General features: G+C 43.8%; 1 protein-coding gene across 1 annotated transcript in view; it reads right to left on the bottom strand.

The window, feature by feature from the left end:
- cdc42bpab (CDC42 binding protein kinase alpha (DMPK-like) b) overlaps positions 1–19,333 on the bottom strand; it is a gene marked incomplete at its 5' end in the record, with an annotated part of 116,929 nt that overhangs the window by 33,618 nt on the left and 63,978 nt on the right. The window contains 12 exons of the mRNA XM_083643465.1: positions 1,010–1,260; positions 1,964–2,074; positions 2,583–2,703; positions 3,667–3,788; positions 3,930–4,063; positions 4,444–4,566; positions 4,718–4,890; positions 5,809–5,888; positions 8,350–8,459; positions 8,914–9,052; positions 10,363–10,563; positions 11,498–11,591. Coding sequence (XP_083499591.1) covers positions 1,010–1,260; positions 1,964–2,074; positions 2,583–2,703; positions 3,667–3,788; positions 3,930–4,063; positions 4,444–4,566; positions 4,718–4,890; positions 5,809–5,888; positions 8,350–8,459; positions 8,914–9,052; positions 10,363–10,563; positions 11,498–11,591 — 1,659 coding nt within the window. The remainder of the gene's footprint in view (positions 1–1,009; positions 1,261–1,963; positions 2,075–2,582; positions 2,704–3,666; positions 3,789–3,929; positions 4,064–4,443; positions 4,567–4,717; positions 4,891–5,808; positions 5,889–8,349; positions 8,460–8,913; positions 9,053–10,362; positions 10,564–11,497; positions 11,592–19,333) is intronic.

The raw sequence follows: 19,333 nt of genomic DNA, 5'->3' as shown, positions 1-19,333 counted from the left end.
TTCACTGGAAAATGCTATACATCCATTTTGAAAATATTTTGCTACGTGAAATTAATAAATATTAAAAAAAAAAATCAAAAGTTTTCAAAATCATTCGATCCTTAAAAATAAAACTACGAATTTTATAAGCAAAGGTTATAAGATGACTCATACGAATTATAATAATAGCTCATAATAGGCTTTATTTTCATACCAGCAATTATTTTATAAGAGCAGGCATAGATTACTTTTTCAAATATGGATAGTGGATATCATCTTTGGAATTAAACTCTTCATACTATGTTTTATTTTGTAGGCCCAGTGAAATGTGTCAATTTGGGTGTATTAAAACACTTGAGAACCGCTGGAGCAGGGTGCATTGCTACTTCTAGTTGGATTATGGAGAACATAACTCTACTGCATACTGGGGAATATTGAAAGGAACTATTCAAAAGAAATGTGAATTCACAACTACTGCCTTACACATAGATCAACTAGACAGGGGATGACTGGGCTATTGTTAATGTAGCCGTAATTACCTCATGCATTCATCACTGTAAAAGACAATGAAGAAAACAAACAAATCACGATTATTTAGATATCTTGGAAGACTGGTTTTATGAACAGTCCTATATTATATTAGACCGTAAATTGTGTAAAAACAGCTCAGTGTAGGTTGAAGACATTCCTCATGAACACAGGTGCTACAGATGTGGCATTATGGTATGGTTATGGGGTTTTTGTAAGGTGCCATACATTATGCAGCTAAGTCACACACACACACACAGGAAAATATGATCCAATAGAGTGTACTGCAGGGATGACGTATTATGTAGGCGTATTTTGTAAAAGTACTTACAAAAATCGCAAATCGCTGATGGTCTCATTTGCTGATGAAGTCGTGAGGCATCATTATTACATTTAGATTGTTTCATAACCCGTTAAAAGTTCCCCGTAGCTACGTTAAAATTAGACAACGGTTACAAATTAGCCAAATAAAACAAAAATTAAATGAAATGTATGATAGTACCTCTCTCTGCGAGTCTTCTCCAGCTTGTCTTTGAGCATCAGGATCTCTTTCTGCAGGGCGAGGTGCTGGCCCTCGGCGTCCCGCAGCTCCTTGCGCAGTGCCTTGAGCTCGCTGGCGTGCTGTGCCTCCCTGCGCCCCAGCTCCTCCTCGTACACCACCGTCTTCTTCTCCAGGTCCGCCCGCAGACGCCCCACCTCCTGCGACTGGTCCGCCGAGGACGGGGCGGCCGAGGGGCCAGACTGCTGCTTCAGCTGGGTGGTGGTGGTGTTGATGGAGGTGGTGGTGATGGTGAGGGGTTTGGGTGGAAGGGAGGTGACAAAGGTATAAGAGAGAGAGGAGGGTGAGAGAGACAGAGGTTAGATGTGGAGAGAAGGGGGACACAGGAAAAGAGAAGGAGAGACAAGGAGGAGAGATTGGGGGGGAGAGAGAGAGAGAGGCATACTTCATTAGCAATATTTCTGTATTAGTCTCAAGTGCACATGCAGCACAAAGGAGCTTGTCATGGCATGGTTTAAAGACTTTAAACTAGGGATGCACGATATCTCGGCAATCATATCGGTATGGGCTGATGTTAGCAATTTATATATATCGGTATCGGTCTGATGAGCAACATAACAGCAATAATATTGTTAATATAAGTTCGTATCAGCGAAGATTTTCATATTGAGAGGAAACTTTGCGATAAATCTATGATTTATGGGTTTTTCCAAATGCTTTGGTAATAAAGAAATGCATAACTTCAAATCCACAGTGTTCACATGTTTTTTTTCCAGTAGCTACAACATTTTATTATCATAGAAACTTGTTTTTATACAGATCAAATCGACATCTGTAAATATCGGATATCGGACATAACAGCAATGTTAATATCGGTATCGGCCAACATTTTCATATTGGTGCAATCGTGGATGTGTGTGTGTGTGTGCGTGTGCGTGTGTGTGTGTGTAGGCTTACCTTAAGCCCTTCCAACTCCTCCTCTAGCTGTCGGCTGTACTGCTCATTGCGCTCCCTCAGCTTCCGATCCTTCTGGGACTCCGCTGCCTGCTCCTCTGAGTGCGTCTCCATCTGATGGTGGACACACACACGGACACACACGGCCGGACGCACACACACGGACGGACACACGCACAAATCAGCAATTGGATGCCAACATGTTATACACATTTCCCCCTTTCATCCACATACTAACACACCGGGACCAAAAGCAGGCATCATTTCACACGCAATCCACCCAACATCTACAGAAGGAACACAGACACACAAACTAAACATTCAAACTTTGCGTATAACAAGTACATTGGTACACATTAGATATCGCACTCTCACTTAAATGCTATGCTAAAATCTATACAAATATTGTATAAACACTGACCTCCTTCCAATGTATTTTACTGTGCATGCAAAATACTAGTGCTACCAACATACTGTATAAATATTCATGGGACTGCACAAATATTTATTAACAGACTATATGGATACCGCACACAAAGACCAATAAAAGTCTGAAGTGTGCACCAACCAGCAAACACAGACACGATGGGGTGTGCTAGCAACCACAGGGAGTCTACTCTACCTCCTTCTTGGCCCTCTCGGCCTTTCGCACCTCCAGGCGGAGAGCCTCCACCTTCTGAGTCTGACTCTCCATCTCCTCCTCCTTGTCTCGCAGCTGGCGAACCAGCCGCTGCTTGGCCGACCTGGGTTCAGTCGGAAAAGATTTTTTTTTTTTTTTTACAAATGACACAAAACAGAGCAGGGAAAAACTGAGAAATGGGACCTCAGGGTTTTTCTTGTGGAATCCTGTTGGTCATTTGTCTTAGAAATGCAGTGACGTGATAGGATCTATTTGTGTGTCCACGCAAATTGAAATTGTGAAAGAAAAGAAAAAAGCCCTGCCAAATCACCTAACTGTGTATGTCAGTGATACTCAACTTGCGGCCCGGGGGCCAGATGTGGCCCGCGATAGGGTGCAGAGTGGCCCTCCAACCATTTTTTAATTCACAATGAAAAAATAAGTTTGACTGAGCTCCAGCTAAATTGTCAAATACCACTGTCTGCTCCATGCTCAGGCACTTCTATGTACTTAACTAACTTAACCTAACTAACTTAACATAACCTAACTAACTATCCTGTATGCACAAAATTTGTCAGACTAAACTCCGGCTGACACCCCAAAAACCTACAATCCGCTACAGAAAAATGTATATTAATGTTTGTTTATTAACTGGCCCCTGGCCTCCTATCATTTTACAAAAGTGGCCCCCGGGCAAAGCAAGTTGAGTATCCCTGGTGTATGTGATGACTCAAACTGGAGAGACTGTGTATGATTCACTACTTAGACCATGTATGATTTACTACTTTGATTTGAGTATCATGCACTCCAAGTGCCCAGCTCCCATTGGCTGACAGGATACGTCCACACAGTGGACATATTGTTTTATACAGTTTGTGTATAAAACAAAAACATATTCCTAAAAACCTACGTATGACACAAGTATGATACAAAGTACAGTGCTGCTTTCTGTGGCATTATACAGTATGTATGTGGGTATCTCTTATATGATCAATTCTCAACAGCAATCAAGCAACCAAACAATATGGCTCTAAAACAAAGGACCCGTAAGGTGTGTAGGGTTCTTGGCGTTCTGCAGGGATGCTACCTGAGGTCTGTGAGTCTCTCGTTGAGCTCAGAGAACTCCTGCATGGCCAGCTTCCTCTGGCTGTGGGCTTCCTTCAGCTCCTTCGACTGAGACTTGAGCTTCTCACTGGCCTCCACAAGGTCCTGGCCAGAACAGGCACAGTGTGTAAAATACAGTTAACCATGAGATTCTCAAATTGTCGTAAAGGAAAAACCATCTACCGCAGCGAAATGAATACAAAGAAAACAATGAGACACACACGCACTCTCCTGCCCTGGTAGTACCTTGTGCAGGTCATCTTTCTCCTGTGTGACGCTCCTCATCTGTTTCTCCAGACTCCTGATGTGTTTGGATGAGTCTTCCAGGTCCCTGCGGGTCGATGTCACGTCCTCCAGCTGCTTCTCCAGCTGGCCTGATTCTGAGATACACACACACACACACACACACACACACACACACGCACACGCACGCGCACGCGCACGCGCACACACACACACACACACACACACACACACACACACACACACACACACACACTTTTAAGTTCAACTGAAAAGTCCATAGAACCTCCCCACCTTACTTCTATCTTTGGCAATCACCAAAATGAGGTAAATATTGTTCCACCATTTCTAGCCAACCTTATTGTTGTTCAGAGGTCCTATTCTATTGTAAAAATGGTATTTAGCTGGTAAGATAGTCAAATCAGCTGATGAGCTTTGGACAGATGAAACTGACCAGCGATCTGTTTCTGGTATGATAGTCAAATCAGCTGATGAGCTTTGGACAGATGAAACTGACCAGTGATCTGTTTCTTGAGGATGTTGATCTCACTCTTCAGACTCCTGATCTCCACCTCCTTGTTGGCGCCGAGCGGGGCCTCGCCTGTCGGGTGCTGCAGCGACTGCACCGTCTGAGTCGACTCTGTAAAGTCAAGTTAGACGCATCGGTTATTTGATTTTTCTTTTTACACTAAGGTGCAGAGGAAAATCTTTTGATACAAGTAGAATGTTGATTTTTGTTTGTTAAATATAAATCTGGGTAAATTTTGCGGTGGTGTCCATCTCGGCCTCACCTTGCAGTTTGCGGCTCAGCTCCACTTTCTCCTGCTCCAGGCGGCGGATCCTCCTCTCGTAGGCCTCGGTGGCCAGACTGTCCTCCAGGCTGCGCTGGACGCCAAGGTCCAGCTGGTCATGCTCTCCTCCTGCCAGAGACAGCTCCCGCAGGCAGCCCCGGTCAGACAGGTTGCTAAACGGGAAGAGGGTGCCATGGACAGAATCGAGTGAGAAAGAGGTGCAAATAAAGGTGTGACGCACAGGTCACGATGATAAGCGGTGATTAGGAAAATGTGTAAAAAGGTGAGAATGATAAGAGGTATGGAGAGAAGAGATGGAGTATAGAGGCGAGGGGGGGGGGGGGGCAGACAGGGAGAAAGGGACAGTAACGGTGTTAAAAAGAGAAGGGAAATTCAAAATAGAGAAACAGCAAGGGAGGGGCAATGGGAACGAGCAGTGGATGAGAGAGACAGAGATGGTTGAAAGATGGGAGGATGTTGAGTCATGGAAGAGGGGGAAAGACGCAGGGTGGAGGAGGAGAGAGGGAGACGGGACAGAGAGGAAGAGAGAGAGCGAGCGAGCACAGAGGGAAGGAGACGGAAAGAGAGGGAGAGAGCGAGAGGAAAAGCCATTATCATTGAGCCGTGAAGAGATAAGAAGCTAATTGGTCCGTTGGTTTTCTTTCTCACGGGTAGCACTTCAGTGTGACACACCTACAGCAAGTCATGGACATCGCCGCATTAGGGAGCAGAGCAAATTTAACACTCCTACGCTTCTCTAAAGTGAAGAGAACACGATGCATAAAGAGGGCTTGTCTGGGAGTCTGTCCATTTAAACTGACTGCATACTAGATACAATACCAGCTCATGATAAGCTGCCATGCTTCTCTCCCTTCATTCTGCTGTCTGTCTTTAGTCGGCATTCATCAGCCAATCATTTAAAATGTGTCAATTATAATGATACTGGAGGATCATCCTCATGTGAATTTGGAATAAAGACAAGAACATTGGTTTGGGTTTGGAGTGCAAAAGATGACTTGCAAGAAGCGACACAACATGGCCGAAAACCAAACGGATACAAGGTTTGCAGTGATCGCCATGATGCCACTTACCATTTACTGGTGTAGGTGAAACCCACAAAGGGCAGGTGATGGCCAGAGAAGGCTGTGTGAGAGGGAGGGGGCATGGTTTCCTGGAAAACAAGAACAAAGACAACATGGAGTCAGAGAAAAGCATACTGGACTTCTTTCATCAGTTAAAGAGACGGATGGAGGGAGGCAGTGGGCAGAGAGAGAGAGAGGGAGAAACAGAAAATGGAAGGATGTGCTTTAAGCACAAGAGTGGCTCCTCAAATATTTGATATCAAATCAACATTTTTGCAGCTTTTAATTTCCAATATTGAGACAATGAGTGCGTTTACGTGCACACTAATAAACTGTTTATTAGTGGATTTCTAGAGTTACCTGATTATTCAAGCGGTGATCTAAACAGCATCCTTTACTGCTTTAAAGGCCGTTATCAGTTTATGAGAAAACCGATAAAACACACCTAGGTTACTGCTGCAGTCATCAGGTTTATTCATTAATTGCCGTCAATCTCCACTCACACACTTTGAGGTGAGTTCCTGCTATTTACTAAGTGAATGTAAACGCTGAAATCAGATGATTGCCAGTTACCTGATTCTCCTCAGTTATCTGCTCATTGTTTGCATGTAAACGCACTCATTGATTCTGCTTGTGACATGGATTGCGCTTCCTTCCACATGATACCTGCAGCTGGCAAATCCTTTTCATATTTGGTCTCACAATCTGTGCTCTCTATTGATTTGCACTGTTGTACCCTCACCTCACAACATTGTGTGTGTGCGTCACGCCCCTGGCTTTGAAACAACACAAGAGGGAACAAACAATAGGAGAGTGAGTCAGACAGACAGAGCATGACTCAAAAGGAGGTCGATTGTTGACGAGAGAGGGAGAAAGAACCGAGGGAAAGATGTTTTATTATTATCATCAGTAGTAGTAGTAGTAGTAGTAGTAGTAGTGGTAGTAGAAGTAGTAGTGGTAGTAAAAGTAGTAGTAAGTACTAAGTAGTACCGTAAATTCCGGACTATAAGGCGCACCGGTCTATAAGCCGCACCTTCAAAGGTGACTATTTTTTTCTTATATAAGCCGCACCGGACTATAAGCCGCGGGTGTTTTAATGGTATTTTTTGTTTTTTTTACAGTGCACACAGTGTCCGCGGTGTGGTGAAAAGAGGGCAAGAGAGGAAATTAAAACAGAAGTGGATTTATAGTTAGAAAGAGTGCTAAAGAAGAGAGAATTCCGTTTTTTATTTTTTTATTTTAGTTACTCACAGTACTATTGACCAGTCCAACTCAAAAGATATTCGGCAGTTTCACTTTGAGCTCTTGTTCCGCCGCTGTCCATCAATGGTTATGACGAGTCTCGCTGGGTACAGTACGCCAAAGCGATATCCATTGACTTTAACCTTTTCGATGATGCTGTTGTATGTTGCGCGTTTCTGTTGCACCAACGCGGAGAGGTCCTGCCGGACGAAAAAGCGCGTACCCTCCCAGGTGAGGGGCTTCTTCCCCGCAGCCTGGAGGCTGAGTTGACGGTCGGGCCAGCGGAGTAGGCAGATGAAGATGGCCCTCGGTGGCAGGCCGGGGTCTGGACGTGGCCGAGGCGCCCGGTGTGCCCTGTCCACCTCTGGTGGTTTCTCGCCTTCCTTCAGGTCCAGGATGTAACACAGGATTTTGCCACGAAAGCGTCCATGTCACCAATCTCAGCTCCCTCTTTTACATTGATCAGGCGAATGTTATTTCTTTTACTCCTGCTGATTAAGTCATCAACCTGCGTGTGCAGCGTTTCGATGTTTTTGCATTTTATCCACTTTCGGACTCACTGTGTTGTTTTTGTCCTCCAGTGCGCTGATGCGCTTTTCCGCATTAGAAACTCTTCACGGTTGCATTATTTTCTTTAGTGAGTGAGTGGATGGACTTCTGCACGTTTTCAAACTTGTTTTCAAGCTGCTCAAACCTCTGAGCGATGTCGGACTTAATCGATAGTGTTTCACGGAGTAAAAGTTTAGCCCAAGCCGTGTATCTCCAGCCTCCAGCAGGTGAGTCATTTCCTCATTCATGGCGATGATTGCTTCGTCTTTTTCTTTCTGCTTACCTGTGTTGTGTTATGTTATGTTATGTTGTTAAAAGAGGGCAAGAGAGGAAATTAAAACAGAAGTGGATTTATAGTTAGAAAGAGTGCTAAAAAAGAGAGATTTTTTTTTTTTTTTGGAAAAAATCCATAGATAAGCCGCACCGTTATATAAGCCGCAGGGGCCAAAAAAGGCCAAAAAACGGGAAAAAAGCCGCGGCTTATAGTCCGGAATTTACGGTATACTACTTACTTACTGGAAAAGGAGTGTCAATGCAACATTACTACTACTATTACTGTAGTTGTTGTATTGGCACCCCTTTTTAATTGGACAGTTTAATCAATAGAGGCGAGGGTAAACAGCCAGGGGGTGACATGTGACACGTGTGATCATAAATAACTAGAAATACATTCAAAGACACTCAGCCAGACTGGACAAACGACATTGTGAAGATATGGTGTATGTCTTAATCCACTGATCCATAAACACTCGGCCCTACCGAGTTCTTGAGGCAGTCGTCGTCCACGTCAAAGTTGGAGGTATCTGTGGGACTGCTGACCTCTGGGATGTAGGGGGCCTCGCACATACGGATGTTGTCCCAGTCGATGCCTGGACACAAGGGGGAAATCACCACAGAATACTTCATAAGCATACAGAGAGAGGACACAAAGAAGTTTAATCGATGCAGCTGAAATGGCAATTGTAAATGTCAATGATTTTGACAGAAGACGTTATATCCTCTGATATGAGTCGAGCTACTGGTAGTTATTGTTATTGCTACCAGACACTCATACATGATGGGCAAAAACATATATATTTTTTTATATTTTTATGTTCCTCAGCTGTTAGCATTCTTTATTGAAACCAATTAGTATGAGAAACTGCAAGCTCATATGCAAGCCTGACTGATGAAGGAAAAAAAGCCCAAATTAAAAATGTCACAGCCATGGTGTGATATTGAGTTTAGCATTGTTGCAATATCTATTCTGTTTTAAGCAATAGTTGGACTTGGAGCTATAATACTGTATATCATGCTATCTGTTGACTCAAGGCCAGTCCGTACCGACGAAGAACGGGTGCTGCTTGAAGTCCTCAATGCCGTTCTGGCCCAATCGGTGTTCTCGACTGCAGATGAGCCGGCGAATCAGATCCTTTGCTTCCTCTGACACGTCTGCTATCTGCTGCGGGAACTGGAACCGCTCCTAGGCAATGCAATGCAAAAAAATACATTCGATTAGATTAAATTCCTAAATAGAGTACATTGTACTCTTATTTATGACTCTAATTGATCATATTGTACTCAGTACCATATGATAAACTTATGTTAGTTTCTGACTTCTATTTGGAGAATTCCATTACAGCACTATTAATTTATTGGTACACACTAATTACAGGCCGATACCAAGGACCTGCCTTAAGTAAACCATGGTTAGTTGACATTGTTATGACATTATGACATTCCCTTAATGTTAATGCACCAAATAAAATAAAATAAATTGTTCACAGGTCCCAAATCTCAAGTCAAGTCGCAAGTCTTTGAGGACAAGTCTCAAATCACTGGTGTGTAAACGAGTTAAGTATGACTCAAGTCCAAGTCCCCATCTCTGGATGACACTGATTTGATATGATGATACTGTATATTGTTTTTAAGCCCAATAAACAGATAACAGACACCGTAGCAACATGCCCACAGATAGAAGTTAGCCACATGAGAAACCCAGATTGTTGCCGGCGGGCTTTTTTTTTGGGGTCATGTCGTAATCATGTCTAATTTGATCACTAGATGAAATGATAGAAAACATACTGGGCACTTATTCTTCTGAATTTAGTATATTAAAAATCACTCCGAACAGCCAATTTATGTGATCTCATTGGATTTTTCCTAGCCTGGCTCCAGACCTTCGAAGCCACGCCCACTCCACAGTTGTGGATTTGGCTTTTCTTGAAGAAGAGGAAATGAGTTTATGATGAAGTCTGAATATCAGGCTAGATTTTTCTAGCTTCACAAGTAAATTGGTGTGGTTTGTCTTATACCTCCCGGGCCAGACAGAACCATCATGAGGGCTGCATCTGGCCCAGGTCTGAGTTAGACAGTCTACAACTGATTGAATGAGACACAAATAAAATAAGGGTAGCCTCAAAAAGCACAAGTCACTGGACTGGTATACAATAATTCCAGGTCTGTATGTCTGTCCTTCGCGTATCTTGAGAACAGTTTGTCGGATCGACTTCAAACTTGGGGAGTGTGCTTAGGGGGACCTGACGGAGTACAGAGGGGGGGGAGCGCCCACGGGGTGGTGCATGGGGGGAACGGGCACTGCACTAGTCAATCTTAATTGGACCATCGGAAAGAAACAATCTCTCTATCTAACAACTATTTTTCTATTATTTATCACAGCTTCCATATTCCTCTTAACATTGCATTGAAACTTCTGTTAGTACTGCATTGATGCATGATTTCTTTTTTTATAGAGAAGTATCCCAAAAAGAGCCTCAGAGTCTCTAATCTCACCTTGTGGTTCATGATCTTGCCGTAGGTTTCCACCAGGGACTCTGCATAGAAGGGCGTCTCGCCATAAAGCATCTCATACATGCAGACGCCCAGGGACCACCAGTCGCACTCAGGTCCGTACTTGCCCTTCCCATCCTCCATAGCCTGCAGGATCTCTGGGGAGATGTAGTCTGGTGTCCCCACCGCCACAGAGGACTGGACCTAAGGGAGGGGAGAGAGAACGTAGAGACAGTAGGAGGGAGAAGACGAGAGTGGAGAACCAAGGTCAGCAACTGATCTGAACCAGTCAGCAACACAGAGCTCAGATGCTCAGGAGAAGTATGAAAGTATGGAGATTTAAGTTCAGCGAGGTAACACTGGCAATGGTGAGAGATACAGGCTGAAGTCCTAGCTTGAGCGTTCAGACCAAAATGGGAAGAGGCATTTTTGGAGGTCTAGATGCATTTACTGCTTTTGGGTGCTCTTGTGAAAGCACTTTTGATGCTGGATCCTAAATTAACATTGAAGCAGCAAGTAGGTTTCATGAATCAAACACAACAAGTTCCTTAGGATGACCTCAACACTTGTATTTTGTGAAATGACGCTCATTATAGAGCCCCAAACTTTCCCAGTGGAAACTCTGGAACGGAGAAAGGGATGATTTTGGAAAAAAGACCTGAGAGAATTTGATCACATGCATCACATTCTGGCATCTTCGGTTCCCATTTTCCCCAGGAAGTGGCTTCAACGCAGACAAAACATCAAAGAAATACACACATTCGACATATCAGGCTTCAGAGTTCAGACCACAAATTAAATTGTTTCAATTTGAGAAAATAATGTTTCAAGAAGTGTCCAACAAGCACTGCATTTAATTTCCATCTAATGTTCCTATAAGCTCATCATTATGTCAACTTTAGAAGGTACAAACAAACCCGGGTACTTCTTTGATCATTTATTTCTCCCCTTTTTTATTGAACACCTGAGGGGAAAGTAGGGAGAATTCTCTGAATCATTAACCGCAGGCAGAGCCAAGCAGTCAAACCAAACATCCCTAGTGAGAGACCCCTGCGGGTTGAGAAGGGGGTCGGTATGGTTCTGGTATGTTTGCTTTGGACCAGGGGAGGCACCGGGCCGGCAGTGTGGTCAAACGTACCGTTCCATCCTCCATGAGTTTGAGACAGGAGCCGAAGTCTGCCAGCCGGATGTGGCCGTTCATATCCATCAGAATGTTGTCGGGCTTGATGTCTCTGTGGAGGAAGACAAAATGGAGAGAGTGAGCGGGAGCGAGAGAAACGAGGGAACGAAGGAGGGAAGAGGGAGAGCGACAAATTGAGTGAGCGATTCCTCAGAGAAGAAGGGAGAAGATGAAGACATTCTTCCAAACAAAACCACCTATGGGACATCCAAAACACACACATGGACGGAGGCAGACACACACACACACACACACACACACACACACAGACACAGGTCTCACATTATTGTGCTACTCCCCATCGATTATCATCATTTCAAATGTGTCTAAGTTTGCATATAATGCCAGTGGATTATAATCCAGATATATTAGTGATTCAATCAACTGTAATTTAATCTGGCCCATTAATCAGCAGCGTGACAAGACAACTCTAAATTGAGCAAAAGAAAGGATAAACACGAGAAAGAATTGGACTTGTGTTGGGGGAATAAGTGCATTGGCTGTACGGAAAGTGAGTGTGTGTGTGTGTGTGTGTGTGTGTGTGTGTGTGTGTTCTTTCGCAGATGTAGGCTACACACACACACATGCCAATGCGTCCCAGTCTGAAGGACTCAGTGGTGGCCAATGTGGAAGTTCTCCCCACCCTGCATCTGTTACACATTACTTACATATACTTACTACATACATGCAGAGCATGCGTGTCAACATGTGTGAAGCAGCATGTATAGAGTCTTTGTGACTGCTTGTCTCTGTGTGCATACTTTGAATGTGTATGACTTTTTCTTGGCCCCACTGCAGAACACCGCTTCAACACAAACACACACTCTCTCTCTCTCTTTTTGAGGAAATATATGCAACACACAAACGCACTCCCCCAGAAAAATCCCTGAGTCCCAAACAGACAGACACACAATCTTATTTTCACCTCCACAAATAGTGTTTGTGAATAGGGAATGGGTGGGTGGAGGGTTGCCAACAGCAAATTCTTTCGCAGATGTAGGCTACACACACACACATGCCAATGCGTCCCAGTCTGAAGGACTCAGTGGTGGCCAATGTGGAAGTTCTCCCCACCCTGCATCTGTTACACATTACTTACATATACTTACTACATACATGCAGAGCGTGTGACTTGATTCTAATCAGTGGGATTAATCTCCTCACAAGGCAGGAAACTAGCTTATTCATCTCCAGCCACTTTATTTTTTTGCTATTCTACCGGCCAACGTGGGTTTGAGAATAGAACGGGACCACCAAAGTGGCTGGTACAGTCGAGAGAGACATACTAAATGTATTACCCACGGTCAGAATTTACCAGCATTTTGGCTGGTGTTAGTTTCCTCCCCATGTCCAACGCCCTTTGCATGGGAATATTTATAAGGAAAAGTCTGCCCCGGGGAGAAGCTTTTGGCAGAGGGAGCAAAAGTGCCACAGTCTTGAATCATATGGAATCATTTGAGTCATATAGTTATCTTCATGTTACAGTGGCTTGGTGGGAATGACAAGCCTAGCCTGCGTTATTCCCTCCACAGGTTCCCACAAGCTCAGTGGAATTCAGCCTGGGTCCAGCAGGAGGGAATAAGGGGGAGGAGATCTCCCAGTGCGGTTAACAGGTGGTCACTGACAGGTGGCTTGTGTTGGGCTAGCTGTGCTATTAGCCAACATGGAAGGCTGAGTTTGCCTACATAGATACATTCCTAGCCTGGCCTGGTCGGGTTTGGTCTGGCCAAGTCTCCGTCAACTTTTTCTTCTGGAGTGCTTAGGACAACAAACAGTTCTCGCCACTCCGCCAGGGCTACATATACAGTAGACCCTGTGCTCCTCTGACCATGCCACTGATTTCCCCTGAAGGCAAACCATGTCATACCTTTCTGTCTGGGACCCTCTTATCAATGTACAGACGAGCATGACATGGCTGAATACACAATGCACAAACACAATGCACACACACACACACACACCCCAGCAAGCACGGACGGACCCGGACGAATCGAGAGAGCCCAATCGGGGCCAGCTCATGTCATATCATGACGAGTCAGATCTGGCCCAAGTATCACTATCCAACTAATTTCACTCACCACTGAAATATCCATGAGGATAACTAAATGGCTGCAATCAATCACGTATTTCTCAGCCTGGGCTATTTTTTATCCAAAATCCGAGTGATCAGCAGTTGTGGACATCTGCTGATTAACAAACTGTTTATTCGTGGAGGTGGGACTACGAGGAGATGAATTGCGGGCGAATCCTGCAATTGTCTCACTTGCATATCGTGTTGCCAGATTGTTTTGAAAGAGAGAAAATACACTGCGAGGCGTAAATATTTGAGTTGGGAGTTGCATGCTGTAGCATGTGTTTCGGGGTTCTGCTTACACAGATTGTAAACTGTTATGTGCGATCCACAAAAGTTCGGTAAAGTTGGAAATATATTGACAGATTCGCACTTCCCGGATCAATAGCTCATAAACGAAGCGTGTACTGCACACACGACGCCTCCCCATCTTAGTAAGGTAGACAACGAGCTACAACCTCATTTTCACCTAAATGAACGATCCTCCGAGCTGGACAAATAACATTGGTCTCTATGTGCTGCGGGCGGTGAGGCAAGTGCTTAGGGACCGTCAGACTTGACGCCAACGTTTTAAATAAAAAACAAGTTTCTACCATAATCCTATCGTATACTGTACGGTAGGCTATGTATTATCCGTGTCTCATAGCCTGTTTGTGTGTGCAGGAGCATTGGCAAACAAACGTACAGGCTGGTGACACTTGTAAATTTTGAGGGGACCCTCAATGATTCTTCCAGATTCAGTTTTGAATTAAATTAGCTATCGTTTTTAATAAAACTGTCCCGACTGGATGTTATACTGGTATAAAAATAACAAGGGGTCCATGTTTTGAAACAATAGGCTATATTACTCCAACCTACAGCAGAATATTTCAGCAAATAGTTAGCGTAGCGGTAGAATAGCCGGCCTGTAAGTTGTAGATCCCGAGTTCAAATCCCACACAGGGTGGTATTATATTTTTTGAAAATGTAGCATAAAATTGTTAATCTGGACACAATTATAGCTTTATGTATAAAGTTGCTGAATATACACTGTGTACATAGCAGAATAACTGAACATGCCCATTCATGGTAACGGTCATATTTCGACGTCAGCTTGACGTTCCTGCGTAGACGTCTAAATCATCCCCAAATCACCATGTGATCTGGCCTAGTCCTGAACGTCACTGGAACACGTCATCACAACGTTATCATTATCATGACGTAATTTTGCTTGCTGGGACATGTCAGAGGTTACATAGTAATGCTATTTCTGTCTGGTGATGTGAGCATGCCTAGGCAAAAATAAATAGATGTCTAACTCAACATCAAATGCATAGATGACTCTTGTTATGAGATCACTCGTGATTTGGGCTAAATATAAAATTGATTGATCGATTGTTTGTTTGATTGATTGATTGACATACCAATAACAATCCCATTGACCTCTAAACTCCTTGGATAATTTTTTTTGCTCATATGCAACACACTCCAAAATCCAACTCTTGTAAAAGGCTGAAATGAAGCCGTATTTTGAGTGTGTGTGTTGGTACTGACAAGGAATAACAATCATTGAAGCTATATATATATAAAAAAATATCCTTGTTTCATCTTTACGAATGGCAGTGTGTCTGGTTGGTATCACTATGGCACCACTTAGACTGGTGAAAACTTGTGGTGTTTTAGATTGAGCTTCAAACAGTGCTCTAACCAGAGCTGTGTATCTCATAAAAGGTCCACTATAAACATCAGTGAGGTGCCAAATAGTTTCCACTAGGGTTGTCACGATACTAGAATTTCTAACTTCGATACGATACCCAGATAAATATTGATACTCCATACCATATTCGATACCATGGGGTGGATGACAACACATCAAGAGGCATACAAATAAACCAAGACAGATGGACGGACAGATGCACACTTCTCCATAATCTAGACCCAATAAAACTCAAAACTTTGCACTTACACAGCAGATTAGCCCTGCTCTAGTCATCAGCCTATCAGAACGCTGGTATCGATACTGTTGCAAATGAGCATTGTATCCGTTTCAAATTTATAGTATCGTTAGTTATCGATGCTTTTGACAACCTTAGTTTCCTGTGCTTCCCTGATAGACGATCATCAATGTGTTAATGCTGGCAACACAGGCAATTCTAACAGCAGAGTTTTATCAAATGTTGTTCCAGGAGGATGTAAAAGCAGAATCAGCTGAAGCACAAGAAACTTCCACACTACTAACATTTCATACTTCTTCTTCTTCTTCTTCTTCTTCTCAAATTTTAATCAAGCGTTCAAAGACATGAGGCTTTAACGCTAGCCTAAGAGCGATATCTTCTCTTTAACAGTGAACAGACATAAATTGACTTTGAAGATAGCTTTGATGTCTCCGTCTTCAGCTAGAGCTCTGCTCAAAGCCAGATGTGAACCCCCCATCATTTTCCAGTAGTGTTAATAGTCCGTCCCAGGGGGTTGAGCTGGGGGTGGGCTAGCTAGCTATCTAGCCACTACAATGACGCTTCCCACTAAATCACAAACCTATAAAACACAGCATTAAAGTAATGTGTGCACAAATGTGACTTGTACACACACATATAAAACTTGTATTCCAAAATTATCTATAAATTGACGCCTATGCTTGCAAAATGACTGTAGGCATGAAATTAAATGACATAATGAGTTACTTAGCAGTCATCAGAATCAGAAAGAAATTATTGAGCCCCGAGGGAAAATTGAGTCATGCTACGCTTCCTCACACTCATGTAGGCAAAATATAAACATAGACATTATAAGAAGCATAGGGATAGACCATAAAACAATAAAATAAAGTTAAAATAAAAAAGTTAAATCTGGGAGGTACATAGTATTATATACATCTTAAGGCATACACTACACCGCCCTTTTGTCCTTATGTTTTTGAGGACATGTTTTTTCTTATATATTTCAGGTCAGAATATAGCATTTTGGAATTAAATCCTTAATATACCTATGTAATCATCAGTTGTTGTTGTTTTTTACAATGAGCGATAAACATATATTTCCAATTTCCAAATTCAATTTATTTTTAACAATAAGCAGTAAACATATTTTTCCAATTTCCAAATTTTCCAAATGCATATACAGTATTTTGGAATGAAAGTAGGTATATTAAGGATTTACTTTCAAAAAGGCACACAGGCAGTCTGGGGTTAGAGGATTATGGTCAGATAAGAAATGTTATTATTATTTAAGTGGAAGCTAGGTGGAAGAGCGGTCTCTTCCATGCCAGTAAGTGTGTGTGTGAATAAGCTTCAACTTGGCTGGCACTGCAGAATTTGGATGCAGAGATCCAAGTTTAAATTGCCTCTTGCCTCATCCTTTTAGCAGGCAGCAGTATGAAGTAGGGAGGCTGCCTTTCAACCGCAACACCCTCGCTTCACATTTTCAGCTGTGACCAGCAGCTCTGTACAGTAGGTCACTCTGTCGCTCGCTCCACAAAAGCTTCACCACCCTTTAGCGGGCTCATAGTTTTCACCCTAGGAGGCTGAAATTTGGCATGGAGGTCAAGCAAGCGTGTGTGTTTGTGTTCATGCCAATTGGCTAAAGGGGGCGAGGGGGGGGCGGCAAATGCAGGGTGGCAGAGGCAGAGTCGGGTGGGCTGCCCCTGCCACCCTGCATTTCGGAAATTCGCATATGTGGTCGCAGCTATTGTGAATTTGTGCTTGTTTTCTTATGTTTGAAATTAAGACTTTCATTTCAAAATAATGTATTATGCATTTGGAAAATTTGGAAATTGTAAAAAAATATATTTACTGCTTATTATTAAAAAAAAAAAAAAAAAAGGAAATATATCTTTATCGCTCATTATAAGAAACAACAACAGATGATTACATCTTCTCAAATTTGACCACTTGTAAACAAACGGCTCAAGAAGCCCACCGACCTACCGACAGGCACGTGACTTCTGGACAAAAAATCTGGCTCGCTATGACACAAAGTGGCAGTCCTTTCCTTCCTTGCAAATCATGAATGACACCTGTTACACTTGGGCTAGACTGTGTGGACGCAGGTGTTTCCATTGACGGAAGGCCTTAATCTGGTCCAAACACTTCTGTTCTTCTGCCAAACAGCAGACAGCATGAGTTGACCCCTGCCGGTGCCGGTGTGTGTGTGTGTGTGTGTGTGTGTGTGCGCGCGTGTGTTAGTGTGTGTGGCAGTGGCAGGGGTAGGGAAGAGAGGGTTGCTGCTGCTGATAAACCATCTAGTGCTCAGCGAAGCCCCTGAGCTTGCTAACAAGCACAGATCAAACAAACATGGCTGTCTCTCTCCCCGATCCCTCCCTCTCTCTCTCTCTCTCTAGTTACCACCAGTGGTCTCTCTACCAGCCCCCTCCCTATCCAACTCAATCTCTCTGATTCTACTAAATTAAGCCATCGTCTCTGTCTCTGTACTTTTCTCCCTCTCCCCTTAACATCCTTCTTTTACCAATTCATCAATCCCCTCTCCAGCCTTCTCTTTGCTTTCTTGTCTCTCTCTGTCTCTCTCTCTCTCCATCTCTCCCTCTCTCTCTCCCTCCCTCCCTCTCTCCTCACCAGACTGTTATATCACACCCATGGACGGTCGGGGCAGCCAGGTTAATGCCTCAAGCTAAAACACATTAGAGGCCAACGGCACACGGGCCAACTCACATTTAACCTTCCATGCATGGCCAGACCCCAAGAGATGCTAATGCTAAGCTAGCCCTAAGCTCGTGCTAGGCTAGGCTAGTTAGCGTGGCTAATTGGGCTACTGTGTCACAGGGCTCCTGCGGTCTTAAGGAGCAGTGCGGAGCCGAGAATAGAGGGAGGTAATCTCTTCTAAGACCGCAGTATCCATCTGTGAGGGCCATCTGGACGCCACCCCACAACACACACAGGCGCGCACACACACACACACACACACACACACACACACAGGCGCACACACACACACACACACACACACACACACACACACACACACACACACAGTGGCCTGCAGGGACATGACTGCAACATGGATGGATGAGAGACATCTCCACATGGCTCCAGCCCAGGGTATAGACTGTGAGCATCACTTGATACAGAGTTACAGACGCACAGAGCCAGACACACACACCTCTCTCCCTTATCAAAGGCTTACAGTTAAATCCTAATTAAGTGTCCAGATAGATCAAATTGGATAATCATTAACCATAACCATTCAAGCAAGTAGCTAATTAGGCAACGCTGTAACCTAAGCTCTTTGATAGGTGATTGGCAAATGATGGGTGTGTGTGTGTGTATGTGTGTGTGTGTGTGTGTGTGTGTGTGTGTGTGTGTGTGTGCGTGCGTATGAGGACTCTCTTGGATCACTGGGCTGTGGAGACACACATGGTCCTGATCAATAATAAAACACACATATGGCTCCAATCAATAGGAAAACAGGAAAACACAGCATTGCATGCGCGTGCACGCGCACACACACACACACACACACACACACACACAGATGACTCTACAGTAGTGAGACCCACACAGAGACAGAACAGATGTTAACTGTCACACTGTGTGAAAACTGCATGTGTGTGTTTATGTCCATCCCTCTCACACACACACACACACACACACACACACACACACACACACACACACACAAATTCTTCCTCTACCTCTCTCTCTGTACCCACCCCCACTCTCTTTGAATGACAGACACACACTCACATAGCAGACAGATGTGGTGCTAGCCAGCACAGAGCCATGCTGGGTTGG

The sequence above is a fragment of the Poromitra crassiceps genome, assembly GCF_964638095.1.
Source record: "Poromitra crassiceps genome assembly, chromosome: 9".
Lineage (NCBI taxonomy): Eukaryota > Metazoa > Chordata > Actinopteri > Beryciformes > Melamphaidae > Poromitra > Poromitra crassiceps.
This window is presented reverse-complemented; position numbering and strand designations above follow the sequence as displayed.